The sequence below is a fragment of the Salvelinus fontinalis genome, chromosome 38, assembly GCF_029448725.1.
Source record: "Salvelinus fontinalis isolate EN_2023a chromosome 38, ASM2944872v1, whole genome shotgun sequence".
Lineage (NCBI taxonomy): Eukaryota > Metazoa > Chordata > Actinopteri > Salmoniformes > Salmonidae > Salvelinus > Salvelinus fontinalis.
The window spans coordinates 26,508,412-26,530,553 of record NC_074702.1 but is presented as its reverse complement, the minus strand read 5'-3'; the positions used below and the strand labels follow the sequence as shown (position 1 = coordinate 26,530,553).

The 22,142-nt window shown below is 41.0% G+C and overlaps 2 protein-coding genes across 4 annotated transcripts in view; one reads left to right on the top strand and one right to left on the bottom strand.

Moving 5' to 3' along the window:
* Positions 1–22,142, bottom strand: part of LOC129838099 (Na(+)/H(+) exchanger beta-like) — a 48,481-nt gene that overhangs the window by 20,246 nt on the left and 6,093 nt on the right. For both annotated transcript variants that reach the window (XM_055904819.1, XM_055904820.1), the window contains exon 2: positions 769–1,232. In XM_055904819.1, coding sequence (XP_055760794.1) covers positions 769–1,232 — 464 coding nt within the window. The remainder of the gene's footprint in view (positions 1–768; positions 1,233–22,142) is intronic.
* On the top strand, positions 10,358–12,719 carry LOC129838100 (zinc finger MYM-type protein 1-like). Of its 2 annotated transcripts, XM_055904822.1 has the most exons (3): positions 10,358–10,670; positions 11,387–11,470; positions 11,695–12,719. In XM_055904822.1, exons 2-3 carry the CDS (start codon positions 11,435–11,437, stop codon positions 12,703–12,705), a joined length of 1,047 nt encoding a protein of 348 aa, XP_055760797.1. In that variant the 5' UTR covers positions 10,358–10,670; positions 11,387–11,434; the 3' UTR covers positions 12,706–12,719. The 2 variants fall into 2 exon arrangements, with proteins under 2 accessions (XP_055760797.1, XP_055760796.1); XM_055904821.1 differs by lacking the exon at positions 10,358–10,670 and having other exon boundaries at positions 11,156–11,470.

Here is a 22,142-nt window from a genome sequence, read left to right as displayed (position 1 = left end):
GGTGCTTGCATATATTTTTTTTTTGGGGGGGGGGGCATATGGCACAGACTTTTCCAACACATCTGCCCTCAGAACTTAATCAAGTATATGATGCAAAAAGGTGAGGTTTTTGTTCTGGGTTTCCGAGATACATGTTGTCCTGGTATTGCATATAAACTGAACATAGCAGAACAATTCTGCACACTTGCGCCCGTCTGCCCCACAATATTAAAATGGTTCGGCTGAACTACCGTTAATTTAAGTCTCATGACTCCAAGGCTATTTTAAGTGAACTGGTCCTCTCAAAACAGCCAGTGTGTGAGGACAGTGTAATCAGTAAATATAGCAACAGGAACCACTGTGCCTCACAATATATTCAGAATATACGCCACACTTAGCACACGACTTTAACCAAAGCAACTTACAGAACATTAGTGTATTTTTAGTAGGCCTATGCAATGCCTGCTTCATGCAAGGACGCAAACAGTAAAAGAAAAAAACTCCAAATGTTTTTTCTACTTTATATTTTCAATGACCAACCCATAAGAGAGAGATGGTCCATCTCACAACTGTTTCAGCAGAGGAAAGAGAAGGAAGTCATGAGAGAAAATAATTGAAAATAGATTTGGCCTCCTTCTGAAAATATAGTTTGGTTATATTATATTGTACTGCATGGCATTATCTATTTTGGGGGGAAACCCTGACTGTAATTCATTAATTGATTGTCTAGAATTGCATTGTACTGTATTGCCCTGCATAACACTGCATACCACCCCATCCACCACTCACCACAGTGACGGCATCATTGAGCAGCGACTCTCCGAACACCAGAATGTGCAGCAGCTCGTTGATGTGGATCTCCTCAAACACAGCCAGCACGGCCACCGGGTCCACGGCCGAGATGATGCTCCCGAACAGCAGGCAGGGCAGCAGCTCCACCTGGCTCAGGTACGTGCCCTCGATCTGGCACACGGCGTAGAGGAGACCCCCTACGAAAAAGGCGTTCCACAGGGTGCCGACCACGGCGAACATCAGGATGGTGCCGATGTTCTCCATGAAGGGCCGGATGGGCAGGAAGTAGCCCGCATCCAGGATGATCGGGGGGAGGAGGCACAGGAAGAAGAGCTTGGAGTCCAGCACGGGGGGTACCTCCTCGCCCACCAGCTTGATGAGTCCGCCGACCAGGAGGCCCACCACAATGAGCAGACAGGACTCGGGCACGATGCTGGACAGCCGGGGGATCAGGTGGAACCCTGAGGGAGGGAGAAGGTGATTAGATGCATTGTTCTCGTTCATTGTTCTCAAGGTTTACACTTTCTAGGCGGGATCTGGAATGTACCAGTCACCTGACACTTCAAACTCATTGAAGATAAGGACCATAAAAACAATCACCAGTGACTCACTGAACCTGTTGAGTTGCAAGCCCCACCAAACGCATATTCAGAATAGACTTAAGTGGAACAGAATCACATTATTTGTTCTCTTTTTCAGAGCTAATTTAACATACCAGTGCTTGCCTGCACAAGTGCCATTTCAAAAGACCAGAACATATCTGAGCCTCGTAGATATGGCTGGTGGGTGTGAAAATGCACAGAGAAAACAAACTTGATATCTGGCCAGAATCTGCAAGTCAGAACACGAGAAGAGTCTGCCGCATTTTCAATGTCACACACCCACAGTATCACATGTATTTTGTCAGGTGGAAATAGTTTTGCAAAGCAAATTCCTCATAATATGAATCACATGACTCCTTTCAGAGAGAAACCACACACAGACCATTCTCATAGTGATCATATGACATTGTCACTGAGGAAAACTTGACTGAAAAAGGTTAACTTCAACAAGACGTTAACTAGGCTTAGTATGGGGCCTCCCAAGTGGCGCAGTGGCCTAAGGCTGTGCCAAGGGAGATTCTGGGTTTGAGTCCAGGCTCTGTCGCAGCTGGCCTGTGACCGGGAGACCCATGGGGTGGCGCACAATTGGCCCAGCGTCGTCCGGGTTAGGGGAGGGTTTGGCTGGCAGGGATGTCCTTGTCCCACCGTGCACGCTGACACGGTCGCCAGGTGTACGGTGGACGCACACCTCTCCTGAGTCCGTACGGGAATTGTAGCAATGGAGACGAGACTAACTACCAATTGAATACCACGAAAAAAGGGGTAATATTTTTATTTTGAACTAGTAACAGTATAACAGAAAAAGATGGTCATTTCCCCCCCTGATAGTTTATTTCCTAATCCAATTTTATTTTTTCAAGTAAGCTATTACAATTAGCTGCCATGGCAACACAGTTTGATTGTCTCAACATTGGCTAATGCAGGCTCAGACAGGCTAGCATAGTCCCATGGTCCAGTTTTTCAAAACGCTTAATCTGGATCAGAACGATCCGGATTCTATAATCCTATTTTCTTGCTATCCAGGATCAGATTGATCTGGCTGTTTTTGAAATAGTTTGAGACAATAAATCGGATAGGATCTTTCTGATCCGGATACCACAGAATCAGGATTTTCAGTGCTTTGAACAGGCCTATACCTTGCCATCTACTAGACAGGTTGTGGTCCTACCTCTAAACTGTCATAAGGAAACAGATGAGTAAACCACATTAATAATAAAAGGGATCTTGATTAAAAAGAAGAGAGCCTGAATATCACATAAAGTAAGTAGATGCATTTATTTGACACTTCTCAATAACAAAATGACCACTTAGGCCAACCCAAACTGTGGTCAATTTAACACAATGAAACTTTGGTTTTCAGATATAAGAATGTTTTTTTAAACATCCTTACTTTAGTTACATTGAATTGTCTTGGTTGTAGTGCATTTCACCTTTCTAGACCCAAAGTGAATCCACCTTTCCAGTGGGATCAAGATAATTCCAGATTTTCGGCATCAAAACTATCGTAATCACTATCTTTGAGTGCAAAAACGACATTCAAACCCGATTCAAGGTCAGATTGGACTACCAAATCCTTATCCCTATACAGAGGATCAGAACCACTTGTTTTTATAGTTTTGAAAAACCCAATTCTAACATTTCATCCTATCTGATTGCAGAAATCAGATCAGATAACTTTTGAAAAACTGGGCCTGGGAAACTGCTAAACGAATGCCTTTTTAAGCCTTAAGTGGAAACTACCTGACAAATGTTTTCAAGGGGGGGAAATAGTTAAAATGTCTCGTTCTGACAGGCTAGCCCATCAATGGAGGGCATCTGAATCTGTGACCCATCAAATCCCATTACTCCGAAAGCCTTTCTGTAGTCTGACACAAAACCCTGACACAGAATCAACACAGTGTATATTTACATTGCTGCCGCATGAGGGTAGGGGTGGCACTTTGGCAGCACCATCTGGCCTGGCTAGCACAGGGTGTGATCCCACTGGGACATAGAGAGGAGATGAGAGGCAGGCATGCAAGTAAGTAAACTGCCCTTCAACGCTCACACCTCACGCGCTGAGCATAGCTAATTAGCATGTCATCATTCGCAGACTGTACTGTTAGTCACGTAACGGTCCGTGTTCTTTATCACCGTCAGAGTTTTTCAAGGATAAGGGGTCAGGAGAGGAATGTGTAAACAGTAGGAGTCTAGCGCTTATGGTGGAAAACAGTAAGAGCCTGCAAATTATAAAAACAACAAACTTTGTCTTAATCTTATGACTGAGATCCCGTTAACGGGATCGATATGACAACAGCCAGTGAAAGTGCAGGGCCCCAAATTAAAAACAACAGAAATCTCATAATTAAAATTCCTCAGACATACAAGTATTTTACACCATTTTAAAAATAAACTTGTTGTTAACCCCACCACAGTGTCTTATTTCAAAAAGACTTTACGACGAAAGCACACCAAACGATTATGTTAGGTCTGCACCTAGTCACAGAAAAACCCAGCCATTTTTCCAGCCAAAGAGAGGAGTCACTAAAAACATAAATAGAAGTAAAATGAATCACTAACCTTTGACAGATGACACTTATAGGACTTCATGTTACACAATACATGTATGTTTTGTTCGATAAAGTTCATATTTATATCCAAAAATCTTAGTTTACATTGGCGCGTTATGTTCAGTAATGTTTTGCCTCAAAAAAAACATCCAGTGATTTTGCAGACAGCCACTTCAATTTACAGAAATACTCATAATAGACATTAATAAAAGATACAAGTATTAAACATGGAACTTTAGATAAACTTCTCCTTAATGCAACCGCTATGTCAGATTTCGAAAAAACTTAACGGAAAAAGCACACCATGCTATAATCTGAGTACAGCGCTCAGAGCCCAAATAAGCAATAAAGATATCCGCCATGTTTTGGAGTCAACAGAAGTCAGAAATAAGATTATAAATATTCACTTACCTTTGATGATCTTCATCAGAATGCACTCCCAGGAATCCCAGTTCCACAATAAAAGTTTGTTTTGTTCGATATAGTACCTCATTTATGTCCAAATACCTTCATTTTGTTCGCACGTTCAGTCCAGTAATCCACATTTATGACGCGCAGGTCAGACGAAAAGTCAAACAATTCCATTACAGTTCGTAGAAACATGTCAAACGATGTATAGAATCAATCTTAAGGATGTTTTTAACATAAATCTTCAATAATGTTTCAACCGGAGAATTCCTTTGTCTTCAGAAATGCAATGGAAAGCAGGTCGCTCTCACGTGAGCGTGCATGTTCAGCTCGTGCCAGACACCTGACTCAAAGAGCTCTCCTTCCCTCATTCTTCACAGTAGAAGCATCAAACAAGGTTCTAAAGACTGTTGACATCTAGTGGAAGCCGTAGGAAGTGCAAAATGACCAATATCCCACTGTATATTGAATAGGCAAACCTACAAACCTCAGATTTCCCAGATGATGCCTTCTTGAACATACAAAAAAAACTGCAATCTCCCGGGTATACAGGGCATCTGATGTTTTTCATCAACTCAGTCAGCTGGAAGGCAACACTTTCAGTGTTGGACACACTCTTTCACGGGCTAAACAAAGCCATTTATGGAGTCCAGAACACTTCCACGCACTGCTGCTGTTTTAAAGCACTACCGCTCTAGCACAGAGGAAGGTCCAGTGAGAAACGGCCCAAAGAGGCCTAATCTTCCCAGAAAGAGATGTGTGGTGCTAGGGGCACTCTTCTCCTTTCAACCGGCCTCGTCAGGAAACTGGCACCGTTCCACAATTCACAGGAAGCATCTTCTCCATGTGGGAAAACAAAAGAGTTAAGATAACACTGACTAATTGGAGGGCACTTACAAAAGGCTCAGGCCACCTGGCTCAGCCTTTTCTGTGGAGATATGAGCATCACTCTTGCGAAGAGGGGTTTGTGAGCTTGATGTGTAGCCTACCGTGTTCACTCAGACTAGTGTTCATGCACAATATGCAGAGAAAATAATTAACCCCTAACTGATTTAATAGAGCACGGGCTGTTTTAATTAAACAGACAGAAGCTTACATCTCAGCCCGAGCCAACAACATTACAGAGTTAGGCTTAAGTAAGTGGTGACTGAATATAAGCTTGAGAAACGACTTGTGCCTAACTACTTCTGAGGAGCTGTCGGAATGCCTAAGTCAACTGACTATAATTATTTCCTCACAGCAGATAACTGCGATGCAAGAGTTTACGAAATCCTTGTCAAAATCCATTAAAAGCACACCCTTCAACATACGAGCAACCATGACCAGTGGAAAATGCTGGTACTAGTACACAAGACAGTGTGGTATTCAAACTTTTTCAGCCAAGATCCTATTTTGTCACGGCAGAATTTCTGGGGACCCCATTTTTTTTTTACCCAAGAATTTCCCATGACTAAAAGATACATTTCGATTTTCACATCAACAAATAACCTTGCATTCATTGCACTGTCATTCATTTTCAATACAATCAATATTTTTTATATTTATCTTTTGTATATTGCCCCATACAATAATTTGTACTCAACATTTTTTGTTCACAATTTTTTTTTAAATGAAAGATAAATAAATAGTTGACCTCATTGCAGTTCCCCTGTCGCGACCCCGACATAAGAGCTTGTTGGATGTGTTGCCGGCTGAAAGAAAACAGTGGGACACAGCATTTCCTCTGGACATTTCCTGAAAAGCAATAACGAGAATTGGAATCTGTGTCCTTCCAGAATTGACTAAAATTGAAGTGGAATTGACCCCAACCCTGATGCATATCCTGCAAAACATAGTTTCGGTCCCTAAGGGAAGTGTGCCTTCTATTTCCTTTGAGTAGTGAATCTGATCCAGAGGGACTTCGGGTTCCCAGACTTCTAAATCACAACCCATAAATAACCTGGCTGCTGCAAGTTGTCAAATCCCAGAGCTTCGACAGGGAACAGGACACCAAGGTTGTATGCGTGTCAGTGACTGCACGTGTTTGGAAAGGTTTGAGCTGTCAGCACTAGGTCTGATGCATCTCCTCAATGCATTTTCTGCTATCTAAAGTTGTCACTATATCATGACATTTCTCAATGCAATGTTTTTTTCAGTCTATGGTGTCAGTCAAAAGACTGTTTGAGAATACAAGTCTGTTCTTTGACAGCAAGGTTTCCCACTTAAGGTCACACATCTTGCTTTTGGGTAGTTGTGATCTAATTAGTGTTTTAAACACATTGTTCAAATATAGGCAGAGTTGGAGAGTAATTGATTACATGTAACGGATTACAAAAAACGAACTGTAATCCGTTACCAGCTAAAAAATATTGTACTCAGATTAGAGATACTTTTGAAAAACAACATTATTACTTCTAAATTCAGACTGGATGTTTGTGAAAGAAATCCTTGACACCTTTCTGTTTTCTCAATGACATTCCAATCAGCATTGAAAAATGGCGCAAGTTTAAGTTTGTTCCGCCTGAGCGAGTCTGACTAAAAGTCAGACCACTATAATGACACACCAAATGCATTTGATGGATCACTGGAAAAGAACAGAAATAGGCTTTTGTAGGCTACAGTCCAAAGCTATGTCTTCCAATGTTGCGACTGCTGTCGGCATCCAAAGCTTGTCCAACTTCAATAAACGCTTGAAGGTAAAGATGACAGCAGTGAGATCTACACGATGTGACTCACGTTGCCGCTCTCTCATTTAGCTATTTGCGCCTTACAGATTGTGGTTGATGCGGATGGCTGTTCACAAATGTGTGTGTATTTTAACTTAATGGTTGAAGAAGTTTAAGCTGCCTATCAAACCATTGTTCTTGCAACAGCTGCATAGTGCAGATCCCAGCCTATGAAGTTCATCCCTTTTAAACACCTCAGGAGCATTGTGCTCCATACTGTCAAAAACAAGTTTCATTTAAGAAGACCACGAGTGGGGATTTCAATGCGCATTCTAATGCCTGCTGATATATAAAAAAGAAAAGTCCATAGGCTTAACACTCAAACTCGCCTACTTTGAATAGACTTAAAATGGGAAATCTGTAGTTGCTACATCCATATTTGGACTTACAAATTAGAGAGAGAGAAAGAGATATAAGCCTCATGAGCCTAGTTCAACTGTCACACCCAATGAGAACCTCAAATATAAGCTTGTTTTTCTCCAATGTTTGTAAACATTGTAGATGTAAACAAACACTGTACAGCATCAAAACATGGTTAAAACAATCATTTGGATGGTCACCCATAGCTCTGTCTATTCATCTGAGAGTGGTTACATTTCTCCAGGCCCATTCCTCAGCTTTTTACTAAAATAGAGGCGGGGTGCCTACTTTGTTATTGTTTCAACTGTGGATTCACCCTTTAAACAGCTTCAAATTATCGCGATATCAGTGTCACCAACAAAAGGTAAATAATAGGCCTATAGCAAATGCAGCATATGATATTCATTTTTCACGTGTAAATAGCACTTTTCAGTAGTGCTCAAAGCACGCCATTCCATAACAACTTGAATCAATGAGCCCAATCAGTCCTCCAAAACAACAATATCATAAACAAAAGAGTAGGCTAATAAGTCCTTCGTTTTTGGGTTATGCTCATGTAAAAAAATTTGGCTAATCTATTCTTCCATAATTTCAAATCCTGTTCTTGAAGATCAAGGGGTATTACATTATTTTTAAATGACTGGAAATCTGATAGACTGGTTTTTAATAGAAAGATATAACCTAATCATATTATATGTAGTAGAAAGCAATGGACTAGTAGAAGCCTACATAACTAACCCATAAAGTCAAATGCAACATCCATTTATGGCCAGCTATATAAAATCTTACATCGATTTATCCTGAAATAGATGTCGTTCAATTGGTAATACTCATTTTTGTCTTCTTCTAATGTCTCTTAAGGGGAAACTAATCTGAAAGTAACCTGATTACAATTCTGGACAGGTAACTAAGGTAGCAGATTACATTTATAAAAAGTAACCTACCCAACCCTGAATATAGGCATACAGTATATACATTACTAAAAGAGCAGCAGGTTCATGTTGCCAGGCTATTCCAACCTCTTGCAATGACATCGCAAAGAATTTATCTCAAGGAAAAATGCCAAAGTCTTGAGACATTAATTACAGATACTTTCATGGAAATAAAAGCTCAAACACACCGGTAGGATTGTCAAATGTTTACTTGGGTGTCGGCCATCAGTCTCTTTGTGTTCACACAGCAAAAACCTTGGAAGTAGTCAGCCACTCAGCCTTGCTAAAATAGACCAAACCAGAAGGTGGCCGTAGCGTTGTTTGGTAATGTATACAGTTGAAGTCAGAAGGTTACATACACCTTAGCCAAATACATTTAAACTCAGATGTTCACAATTCCTGACATTTAATCCTAGTAAAAATTCCCTGTCTTGGGTCAGTTAGGATCACCACTTTATTTTAAGAATGTGAAATGTCAGAATAATAGGAGAGAGAATTATTTATTTCAGCTTTTATTTCTTTCATCACATTCCCAGTGGGTCAGAAGTTTCCATACACTCAATTAGTATTTGGTAGCATTGCCTTTAAAAATTGTTTAACTTGGGTCAAACATTTCAGGTAGTCTTCCACAAGCTTCACACAATAAGTTGGGTGAATTTTGGCCCATTCCTCCTGATTGAGCTGGTGTAACTGAGTCAGGTTTGTAGGCCTTCTTGCTCGCACACACTTTTTGAGGTATACCCACAAATTTTCCATAGGCTGGAGGTCAGGGCTTTGTGATGGACACTCCAATACCTAGACTTTGTTGTCCTTAAGCCATTTTGCCACAACTTTGGAAGTATGCTTGGGGTCATTGTCCATTTAGAAGACCCATTTGCGACCAAGCTTTAACTTCCTGACTGTCTTGAGATGTTGCTTCAATATATCCACATAATTTCCCTCCTTCATGATGCCATCTATTTTGTGAAGTGCACCAGTCCCTCCTGCAGCAAAGCACCCCCACAACATGATGCTAAATGATGCATCCCCCATGCTTCATGGTTGGGATGGTGTTCTTCAGCTTGCAAGCGTCCCCCTTTTTCCTCCAAACATAACAATGGCCAAACAGATCTATTTTTATTTCATCAGACCAAAAGACATTTCTTCAAAAAGTACCATCTTTGTCACCATGTGCAGTTGTAACCCATAGTCTGGCTTTTCTATGGCGGTTTTGGAGCAGTGGCTTCTTCCTTGCTGAGCGGCCTTTCAGGTCATGTTGATATAGGACTCGTCTTCCTGTGGATATAGATACTTTTGTACCTGTTTCTTCTAGCATCTTCACAAGGTCCTTTGCTGTTGTTCTGGGATTGATTTGCACTTTTAGCACCAAAGTACGTTCATCTCTAGGAGACAGAACACGTCTCCTTCCTGAGCGGTATGACGGCTGCGTGGTCCCATGGTGTTTATACTTGCGTGCTTTCGTTTGTGCAGATGAACGAGGTACCTACAGACATTTGGAAATTGCTCCTAAGGATGAACCAGACTTGTGAAGGTCTACAATTATTTATCTGAGGTCTTGGCTGATTTCTTTTGATTTTCCCATGATGTCAAGCAAAGAGGCACTGAGTTTGAAGGTAGGCCTTGAAATACATCCACAGGTATGTCAATCCACAATTGTCAATTAGCCTATCAGAAGCTTCTAAAGCTATGAAATAATTTTCGGGAAATTTCCAAGCTGTTTAAAGGCACAGTCAACTTAGTGTATGTAAATTTCTGACCCATTGGAATTGTGATACAGTGAATTGTAAGTGAACTAATCTGTCTAAACTATTGTTGGAAAAATGACTTGTGTCATGCACAAAGTAGATGTCCTAACCGACTTGCCAAAACTATAGTTTGTTAACAAGAAAATTGTTGAGTGGTTGAAAAACGAGTTAATGACTCCAACCTAAGTGTATGTTAACTTCCGACTTCAACTGTACGTGCGTATTGCTTATGGTCTAGATGCCAAGCCATCTGCGCTAATGTTCCTATTTAGTAGAAACCCCTTGTTGGCATAGGCGGAAATCCCAGGGGGGACGGGGGGGACACGACCCCCCCATCCTGGGAAAAATATGACTTGTCCCCCCCAATATATCACTGTAAACATAACTATGTAATTTCAATAATATTAATAATACGCAATGAAAGCACTTGTGCTGATTATAGACACTTAATAGCGCGTTTTTAAGTTTCACAAGATTGCGACCCCCCCGCCCTTTGCCTCACGATGGTTTGATCCACTGCCAGTTCTTTAGCTTGCAAGGTAATAGAGGGTTCGTATCTACTGTCCGAAAGGCACTCGATGTACGTAACTGACGTGAGGTAATTCAGTCAATTGCGCCATAGCAATGTATATATTTTTCTAATGTTGCAGGGTTCACACACTAGCTGAATTTGCAGAGCTAACGCGCAAACTAAAGCAAACATTAACTATCAAGCTAGCTAGTACCTATTCCATTTATGTGGCGTCGTCAACGATTTGGAATATTTGCTATCGTCAGTTTATTCCAAGATTAGCATGCAGCTGTAGTGCTTCAAAGTCCCTGTGATAAGGTTAGCGATAAACTGAAGTCCAAACTGAACAGAACTACACTCTCTTATACCATTGTCTTAAATATATTTAATGGTCTCGTTGCAAAAGCTAAATTGTCGCTAGTGATTTTTTATTTTTTTTCACCTTTATTTAACCAGGTAGCAAAGATTATAGCAAACACCACAGAAACGGAATTGGTGCTCGCTAGCTTTGCAAATTCAGCTATTGTTGGAAGCTAGCCAATATGAAACAAACTATGTTAAAATGACAAAAGGTTGCAGCATGTGTTGTGTAAATGTGTGTGTGTGCAGCTAGACCGGCCAGCCAGCCAGTCAGGTAGAAAAATGTCAGAAAAAAGTAAAAAGACGGACATCAGAGTATTTTTCAGTACACCAAAACGCAAAGTAAGAACTCTAGTAGCCTAATATCTCAAAGACGAGTTGATAAAATGTTCATAAGAAAGAAGTGAAATGCTAATGGAAATGTTTCACAATGATGTCATTAGGCAGAGCAGGCAACAGATGGCACACAGACAGCTGAGTTGGGGACAGATATGCAGGGACAGACTGGCAGAGACAGGGAGTCTCAGGTAAGTTTGTTGAGTCTTTGTTTGGCAACATTATGAAAGGTTCTCAATTTTTTTGATTTGTAAAATAGGGACATAATTGGAAAATGCCATGGATACCCCCACTCAACTTAAACTGGTGACTAAACTAAGATTTGTTAAAGGCAATGGTATTGCTGTTGTGATTAATTGTGTAGTTTTGGGTACCGGTAGTTAGGAATACAGCAAACACCTTATTTCTTTTCTAGGAGTCAGACTGTGAGTCAGTGAGGGTGGTGAAAGGGAAAGAGCCAAGGAGAGAGACTTCAGAGGACAGTGTCACAGCCACGGCAGGACCAGGTGTCACCCTTGTTGCCAGCAGCACCAGTATAGGGGACAGTGGCACAGCATCGTCCAGTTACCTCAGTGATGGCACAAAACCATATCAGCCACACCCACAATTTATAGAACCGCAAACTCTTGCCAACAGAGTGTTGACGTTTCAAGAGAGATGGTTTCGCGATTTCCCCTGGCTACATTATAATCCATCAATAAAAGGAGTGTTGTGTTTTCACTGTAGCCAAGGGTTTTCAAGCCAGCCATCTTTTGGCCAAAGAGCAGATGCTGCCTTCATTAGTGCAGGATTTAGGAACTGGAGAAAAGCCATTGAAAAATTCACAGCACATCAAAACTGCCAAACCCACCGCCACTTTGTAACTGTAACAGCACACCAGCTAAATCCAATCAGTGTCCAGTTATCCAGCGCGTGGGGTAAACAGCAGGAGGACGCAAGGCATTGCTTGATGAAAATTGTTAGTTCGGTGCGGCATGTAGTAAGACAGGGACAAGCCTTTAGAGGCCACACGGATGACAGTGGGAATTTATACCAGCTTTTGAAACTCAGGGCAGAAGAGGATGATCCCATTTTACTGAAGTGGTTAACAGAGCGTACCACAATGTACACAGGCCCCAAAGCACAGAATGAAATTCTGAACATGGCCAATACAGTCATTCGAGGCATTGCAGCTGAGATTAGGTCTCTTCCGATTGTACAATTTTCATTAATTGTTGATGGTACTCAAGATGTCTCTGGTGCTGAACAGGAGAGTGTCTGTCTGCGTTATGTTGACCATGACCTTGTCCCTCACGAGGACTCGCCTGTTGTCTCCGACACCCTGTCTCTGGTATGCAGGCTGCAGTCGAGTGTGTGCGGTCATCTCTTAGGGGCAAGAGAAATGACGAAAGCTACCTTGCACTGTAGGAGAAAGCAACAACTTTGATTGACTCTATTGAATCCATTGAATCCATTGAGACGCACTCAAGACGATTTGCTGGCAAAGCATTGGATCACTATACGGCAGAATGTTTTTAAGTGTTGGATGGTGTGGAGGTTCAGTTTGGCGACCGTTTTGACCAGGACAGTCTAAACGTCCTGCAAAAGTTGGAAAGAGCGCTTCTCACGGGCGAGTTGGATGAGTCTCTAGATCAGTACCCTGAGCTGAACATAGATTCTCTTTCAGTGCAGATCCCTCTCTTTCACAACAAATACCCCTGTAGCAGCAGTTGAGAGGCAGCAGAGGTCCTCAGGAGGCTTCCAGTGGAGGTGCGGGGGTTGTTTGACCAAGTTGAGGTGCTGATCAGAATTTTGTTTGTGGTGCCAGTGTGTTCATGTGAGGCTGAGAGGAGTTTCAGTGCACTCCGCAGGTTAAAGACTTGGCTACGGGCCAGCATGGACCAAGAGAGACTGAACGGCGTAGTTGTCTGTAATGTACATAAAGACAGGCTGGACAGTCTCAAGAGGGAAAATATCTGCCAGCAATTTGTTGGATCCATTGAAACCCGCAAACATATGTTCGGTTCTTTTGTTCAGTAGTGTGTATAGCAGTGGTTCTCAACCTTTTTTGGGTACTGGAACCCCTGCATATTTTGAGGCAAGGCAGGCAAGGTTTTGAGCGGTCCTCAGGGACCTCCACCCCCTCTATATTATATGTAAACTTACTGGAAACCTTGTGGTACTGAATACGTTCATTACACTTTATTTTATTTCACGGACACCTTGCAATTAGTCCATGGAACCCTGTTTGAGAACCCCTGGTGTAATTGATATTTGTTATGTTGTTTAGTAGTTTTCAGTTTTTAGTACATGACAGTACACTTACAAATTATTATTATTATTTCATGTTATTTTATTTAAAATTGCATACTTTGTGTGACATACTTGTCCATAGCTGCTGTTTGAAGAGTTGAGACACTGACTGAAGGATATTTGTTTGATTTATTTGGGTTTTTCATTGAAGTAGTTATTTTGCTTTTAGAACTGTACTTATTTTAAGCTTTTTGTTCTTGTAAAGATATTGTAGTAGACTCAGGCCAGGTGCACATATTTAATGACTATATAAATGTATCACAAAGTCAAATTAAAAGGTCAATTCAATACGGAGACCAACTTTGTGATGGTTCTCAATGGAGATTCTTTACGATGAGATCACACCATGTTCATTGTATTTATGAAAACTGCTCCCATACAGTGTACAGTACCATTGCCGCCTAATGGCCTTTCTTGATATTGCTGGTTGTAAGTACGAATACCTGCATACATACTGGACTGATAAGGAACACTGCTATAACTATTATTAGTAGTAGTATTATAATGATTTAAACAAGTTGGGACAACCCTTCAGTTAACTACTGTACCTAACAATTATCCAGTAGTAGTGATTATGGTCCCTCAATATACATTTAACATATTACAACGTAGGCTATGTGTTACAGCACTACTTTTGTTGTCCCCCTCAGGAATTGCTCCTGAGAAAATTTCATGTAACTGTCCCCTCCAAGGTTGATATCAGATTTTCGCCCCTGCTTGTTGGTACTAGCCAGATGGCCACAGCTAGATAACTACCTAGCAAGACAATGAAGAAACAATTTAATTCACTCTCCATAATCCCATACTGCCAGTGCCAGCCCATAGCCAAATGTTTAGCTAGCTAGCTAACGTTAGCATATTCGCTGGCTAGCACAACATAGCAGCTGTTTCATGGAAACTAGCTATTCCATTGTGATTTAAGTATAATGTCAAAACTAGCTAGAGGTTAGCTAGCTTGGAGGAAGCATTTACCATTTACTGTCTGTGCACTTAGCTATCTAGCTAGCTACCAACCCATAGCCTACATTGCATATGAAGAGTGACTGGCTCATCCGTGGATGAATGGAGGAAATGCCCTCTTTTAAAAATACATTTGTTGGCTCCCCCATGTGAAGGTCTGTGCTCTCTGACTGGCTCAAAGTCAAGTTCTTGGCCACTGACGAATGTTGCGGTAGGTTTGTCTCTACCGGGTCAGAACGCAGCAGGTTCAACTTGTTCTAGCAAGAGAAGGAACGGCCTCCCACTGTGATAAGTACCTATCGGAAATCTATCGGCAGTGAGATTCTCTGTGCGTTTCATGCTTAAGACGTAGCCTGCAGGAAAAGGGCAGACCGGTCATAGTTGGATGGACTAAAGTGGTTACGACTGCAACCGCTAAACCGCCAGATATCAAACTGTCAATTCAGGACTGGAATGCTAAATGACCCATTATCCCTCATGTGTGACTGTGGGGGACAAGGGTTTGTGTGAAGACTGGCTGACGAGGAAGGGAATGGCTCATCGCTCCTGGACAAGGAGCTCTTTCACCTCCAATGGTCTGTGTTAGTCCTCCTAGCTAGGTCACACCCAAGGGCTTAAGACAATACAAACACAAGAGAGGGCAGGTAGCAAGCAGAGCTGAAAAACAAAGGTATACTGTATTCCATATTGTTGAGCGTCTTTCATAAAATGGCTAGGCCTAAACACTGGAGGCACTTTTGATGTGCCTGAAGCTCCTAGCCAGATGGATGGCAGCTCACACGTTCTCTAGCGTGGGGGGGGGGGCAACACACAGCCCACGTGGTATGAGAAAAAAAAATGTATTTAACATTTTTGATTACCGAAATGAAAGCTAGACAATAAGGGAGGATCGGACATTCCAAAAACGATAGAGGACAATTTACAAATTGAGCGGAAAAAAACATTTTCAGTGTGGCTCTCTGGACCTTGAAGAGCGAATGCAGTCCATGTGGAAAAACGTGTTTGACCACTCCTCTGCTCTAGCAGCTCACTCCAGTCATGGCCTCCAGTAGTATTCACCCTCTTCAGTGGCAAGTACATATCACATCTGGAGATAAGGTGGTACATGGGGGAACATTGGGATCAAAGACAGCTTCCAGTGACCGATTGCTGGTATCCCACCGCCGACACCTATGACACAGGCTCGCCATATGTATGGATGTTATGGATAAGTGCACTTCAGTGAGCAGCATGGTACTGATAAGCCATGGTGGCGTCAATGGAATGTCCCTTCTAAACCTTATTTCCTTTCTGGTGTTTATCACATTTGGTCTCTATCATTACTGTGCCTCAAACTGACACCATGTTGGATATATTTTATTTAATTTAAATAGGTCAGGGCTGCAATGACAGATTTTTTGACCCCGCTCCTCTGGAAACTTCTTTCTCAAAGCTACGGATCTGGATCTGTGTTATTTTACTCACACAGATTTCTCTATGTAGCTGCTACTCACACTCCACCTCCCTTCATGTTTCTCTCTTTACTCACCCTGTTTTGAACCGTGATGATGTAGGCCGTCTCTGTCCATATTTCTGAACTGAAATAAAAACCCGCGGCGATATTAATTCAGTCCATATTTGATCAAAGTACCAAGAATAACATCTGACTACTTTATTAAAATAAGACATTTCCAAGCCATCGTGCCAAAACATCATCCTGTCAGGGTCAGTGACCAAATCCACAATGCTACCCCGATGCACAGGCTGAAATAAACACACGAGTGCACACGAGTGCTCTTTGTGAAAGTGGGTATTATTATTATTTTATTTTTTAAACAACCTTGTCATTAAACAAAGATCTCATCCTGGAGTAATTGGCAATGGTGGTATTTCGAAGCCAGACATTCTTGATTAGAGGTCGACAGATTAAATCGGCATGGCCGATTAATTAGGGCCGATTTCAAGTTTTCATTAACAATCGGTATTCTGCCTTTTAGGACATTGATTATGGCCGATTACATTGCAATCCATGAGGTGACTGCGTGGCAGGCTGACCACCTGTTACGAGAGTGCAGCATCAGAAGGACCTTGTGGCTGCAAGGAGCCAAGGTAAGTTGCTAGCTAGCATTAAACTTATCTTATAAAAAAAACTATCAATCTTCACATAATCACTAGTTAACTACACATGGTTGATGATATTACTAGGTTAACTAGCTTGTCCTGCATTGCATATAATCAATGTGGTGTCTGTTAATTTTTCTTTAACTGGCAACAGCCTACTTCAAATTCACCAAACGTGTGATGATTTAACAAAAGCGCATTCGCGAAAAAAAGCACAATCGTTGCACAAATGTACCTAACCATAAACATCAATGCCTTTCTTAAAATCAATACACAGAAGTATATATTTTTTTACCTGCATATTTAGTTAAAAGAAATTCATGTTAGCAGGCAAAATTAACTAGGAAAATTGTGTCACTTCTCTTGCATTCAATGCAAGCAGAGTCAGGGTATATGCAACAGTTTGGGCCGCCTAACTCATTGCGAACTGTGTGAAAACCGTAATTAAATTTGCCATAATTTTACATAATTATGACATAACATTGAAGGTTGTGCAATGTAACAGCAATATGTAGACTTAAGTTTGCCATCTGTTCGATAAAGAACAAACATTTTGTTTCGAAATGATAGTTTCCGGATTAGGCCATATTAATGACCAAAGGCTCGTATTTCTGTGTTTATTATATTAAAATGAAGTATGATTTGATATAGCAGTCTGACTGAGCGGTGGTAGGCAGCAGCAGGCTAGTAAGCATTCATTCAAACACTTTACTGCGTTTGCCAGCAGTTCTTAGCAATGCTTGAAGCACAGCGCTGTTTATGACTTCAAGCCTATCAACTCAAGAGATTAGGCTGGCAATACTAAAGTCCCTATAAGAACATCCAATAATCAAAAGGTATATGAAATACAAATGGTATAGAGAGAAATAGTCGATGCATCATAATTCCTATAATAAATAACAACCTAAAACTTCTTAACTGGGAATATTGAACCACAACTTTCATATGTTCTCATGTTCTGAGCAAGGAACTTAAACTTTAGCTTTTTTACATGACACATATTGCACTTTTCCTTTCTTCTCCAACACTTTGTTTTTGCATTATTTAAACCAAATTGAACACGTTTCATTATTTATTTGTTATTATTATTTATATTAAGTTAAAATAAGTGTTCATTGTTCATTCAGTATTGTTGTAATTGTCATTATTACAAATTATATATAAAAAATATTTAAAAAATGGCCGATTAATCGGTATCGGCTTTTTTGGGTCGTCAAAAAAAAAAATCATAATCGGTCGACCTCTGAAATTTCAGATGGACAATTCATTATTATTTTTCTTGCCAATGAGGTGCATGCCTTTTAGACTGATGTAAAATCAAGATCTTCTGTGGCAGAAGTCTATTGAGACAGTCTTTAGTGTTGTCACAATACAGAAATTTGACTTCGATACTCAATGCCATCACGATTCCAAAATTATACCACGGCAAAAAAAGAAGCCGTATTAGCCATTCACAGAATGACTCTTAATCAAGAAAGATAAAATGTAGCTACTGCTCTGTACAATTGTCGGGCATCTTTTGAGTTAAATATCAATCAATTTGACAGCCATGTATGCATTAATGCAAGTATTCTCTGCCGTCAGGGGTACATTTTTTTTAAAGATATGTTTTTTAAAACAATAAAATAAAATGTTTCACATTTTCAAACAGTCCATTTAGTAAGGCTCGCATCCATAGATACACATACCATGCTACTACTGCTACTACCACATGGTAGTACTGCTACTAAAAGCAGTACTACACCTGCACCTGTCGATGACACAAGTTATTCTGCTTCCACGAGCACATCCAATGCTAGCATCAGTGATTCTACATTTGTTGTTAGCCCAGCTAGCATGAACACTAACAGTTGTGAATCTGATGCAGCCGAAGAGCTACTGCCCCCTTACCCGGGAAAGCATCGAACAACAGACAGGGACGTTGGACCATCGAAGTGGCGCAAATATGATGAGAACTACATTTATTTGGGGTTCACTTATACTGGGAGTAGTACCTTTCCTCAGTCAGAGTGTGTTATATGTGCAAAAGTACTCTCACACAGCTCAATGAAACCTTCACTCTTACACAGACATTTAGAAACAAAACATGCCAATTTGAAAAATAAGCCTAACATTACCGTTATCTTCTTGCATTGTAAATGCGAACAGTAATTAACGTTTTCAACATTTCATGTTGCATTATTCAAGTGTCTTAACTTGTGCAGCATGAGTTGGGAGTGAACATGTTGCAGGCTAGACTCAGTGGTTCCTCAGGACAGGCTGGCTAGCAATTTCTGTATACCGTGCAACACTGGTGGGATCTTATGCAACACACATCTTACTGGAAGTCAATTCTGAAGGAACTGGTTCAGAAATAGTTTGTTTCCTTTACACTTCTTATACTCATTCCACATATTTCTGCACCAGAGGTTTGTTTTCATAATGATTTTTGGCAGGACTCCGATACTCTGCAATGTCAAACATCAGTGAGAAAAATAATTGTTGCCCTGTCGACACATTCCAACTTCGACTGTCACATACATCCACCCGATGCTGCAACCAATTGATGAGATCTGTCCGAGAAGATTCAAATCATTTAGAATTCTAATCAAAGCTCAACGGCAAACTAATTGATGTTTACAGATCTCCATCGATGTTTAAGATACCGGAGCATTAGCCTATTGCCCTCTGAAGATTGTCACTGAGGCATGGCTAAACTGTGAAGATACATTTTAAATGTTGACATGTGAAGCCATCAGCGTGTCCCCCACAAGGGTTCCATTGTATTCATGGTAAGGAGCGGTTATATGGCCTAATCCATCAGATTAAGGTGGATCACTTTCGTCCCCTCTGCTATCGGTGACAGATTACAGTGAGCCGTAGGGATGAGAAGAATGGAAAAGATAATGTCAAGCCCAAGTCTGAGACAAAAACTAAAGCGTAGGCTATCCAACACTATTCACTGCAATAATTGTAGGTCTGTATCCCCAAGACAACAATGATGAAACCTATTAAATTAGGATATTTGTTCATATGGACAATCAACCAATGAATACCCTGGTAACACATAGACTAGTCAAGTTTTTTATCTATGTCGATGGGATGTAAAAAGTTAAAGAACCATATAAGCAAATAATGGGAAAAGCTTTGAAGTTGTAACACTTTGGCAGGATAGGGGAGTAGTGTTTTAGTTAATGATATAGGCCTACTTGTTATCTCTCCCAGACTTCCACACAGTCATTAAATATTAGGTCTGAAGGCCACTGTTTCAAATAAGGCAACGGTTGCATCTTCTGAATCCACTGTCACATTACTCAGCTATGGGCTAAAGACCAACTAAACGGTTCAGTGCTGGGCTTGCAGAGCCCAATGTGCAATCTTTTACACTTCGTACACTGGAGTCGTGTCTGGTAATTAAGCTTTTAAATACTCGCACCAGAAGCAGTGCTTAGATAAACGGATTACGTAGGCCAGGTTTCTCATTACAGCCTACTCATTTGGAAGGCATAAATTTCCTCATGTCTACGCAGAAAACCAACCGAGAACAAACTCAGATAAAATGACAAACCTGGTATTTGAGCCCACAGGAGCCATTTATCCTATTAGCTCTACTTTCAGACCACTCCTTGTTCCTGACAACTCTAGGTGATTGTAACAAGGTGACTGGGTTTGATGTTGTAAAATTAGGCCTAATCTAATTATGGTTTCCATAGGCAGGCCACGGTGCCAGTAGTAATAGAATATACTGCTTTGTGACGTACAACATCTCCGTATTGTTACAGTATGCCCAGCAGTTGTGCCGACCGCCTTTCAGGTTTATCATCCATCTCAGTTGTATGTTTAGTGTAGATAAGGGCCTCTTAAACCTTCTGAAAGAGCGCCTTGATCTTTCAGTGAACCATTTGTGGTAGAAACAATTTAACGAGAGATGCAGGCTCCAAGTGTAAACTCTTGAAAAGAAACAAATAGGGCTGGACTTACAGGGCTGCCCGCTGGCCCGGGGACGTTTTGGAAATCATCCATGCCAGTCAATCTATGTCAATAGGCCAGTGAAAAATAGATATAGTGCTAGGTCAAGGGGTCTGAATAATTTCCAAATGCACTGTATTTATGAATTTATGTATGTACATACACACACACACACATTAAAAGTTTGGACACACCTCGTCATTTAAGTTCTTATTTATTTTTTTTTACTATTTTCTACATTGTAGAATAATAGTGAAGACATCAAAACTATGAAATCATGTACAGTAGTAACCAAAAGTTGAGATTCTTTCAAGTAGCCACCCTTTGCCTTGATTACAGATTTGCACACTCCTGGCACTCTCAGCCAGCTTCATGAGGTAGTCACCTGTAATGCATTTCTATTTACAGGTGTGCTTTGTTAAAAATGTATTTGTGGAATTTCCTTCTTAGTGCGTTTGAGCCAATAAGATGTGTTGTGACATGGTAGGGGTGGTATACAGAAGATAGCCCTATTTGGTAAAAGATTAAGTCCATATTATGGCAAGAACTGCTCAAATAAGCAAAGAGAAACGACAGTCCATCATTACTTTAAGACATTAAGGTCAGTCAAACTCTGGATTTTTTTTTTTATAACTGAACGTTTCTTCAAGTGAAATCGCAAAAACCATTAAGCGCTATGATTAAACTGGCTCTCATGAGGACCATCACAGGAATGGAAGACCCAGAGTTACCTCTGCTGCAGAGGATAAGTTCTTTAGAGTTACCAGACTCAGATTGCAGCCCAAATCAATGCTTGAATTCAAGTAACAGACACATCATCAACTGTTCAGAGACTGTGTCATATCAGGCCTTCATGGTCGAATTGCTGCAAAGAAACCACTACTAAAGTACACCAATAATAAGAAGAAGAGACTTGCTTGGGCCAAGAAACACGAGCAATGGACCTTAGACCGATGGAAATCTGTCCTTTTTGGTTCCAACAGGCGTGTCTTTGTGAGATGCAGAGCAGGTGAACGGATGATCTCCGCATGTGTTGTTCCCACCATGAAGCAGGGAGTAGGTGTGATGGTGCTTCGCTGGTGACACTGTCTGTGATTTATTTAGAATTCAAAAAAGGCACACTTAACCAGCATGGCTACCACAACATTCTGCAGCGATACACCATCTCATCTGGTTTGCACTTAGTGGGACGATCATTTGTTTTTTTACAGGACAATGACCCAACATTCCTCCAGGCTGTGTAATGGCTATTTGACCAAGAAGGAGAGTGATGGAGTGATGCATCAGATGACCTGGCCTCCACAATCACCTGCCCTCAACCCAATTGAGACGATTTGGGATGAGTTGGACCGCAGAGTGAAGGAAAAGCAGGCAACAAGTGTTCAGCATACGTGGGAACTCCTTCAAGACTGTTGGGAAAGCATTCCTCATGAAGCTGGTTGAGAGAATGCCAAGAGTCTGCAAAGCTGTCAAGGCAAAAGGTGGCTACTTTGTTTCACAATTTTTTGGTGACATGATTCCGTGTGTCATTTCATAGTCTTGATGTCTTCACTATTACTTTAA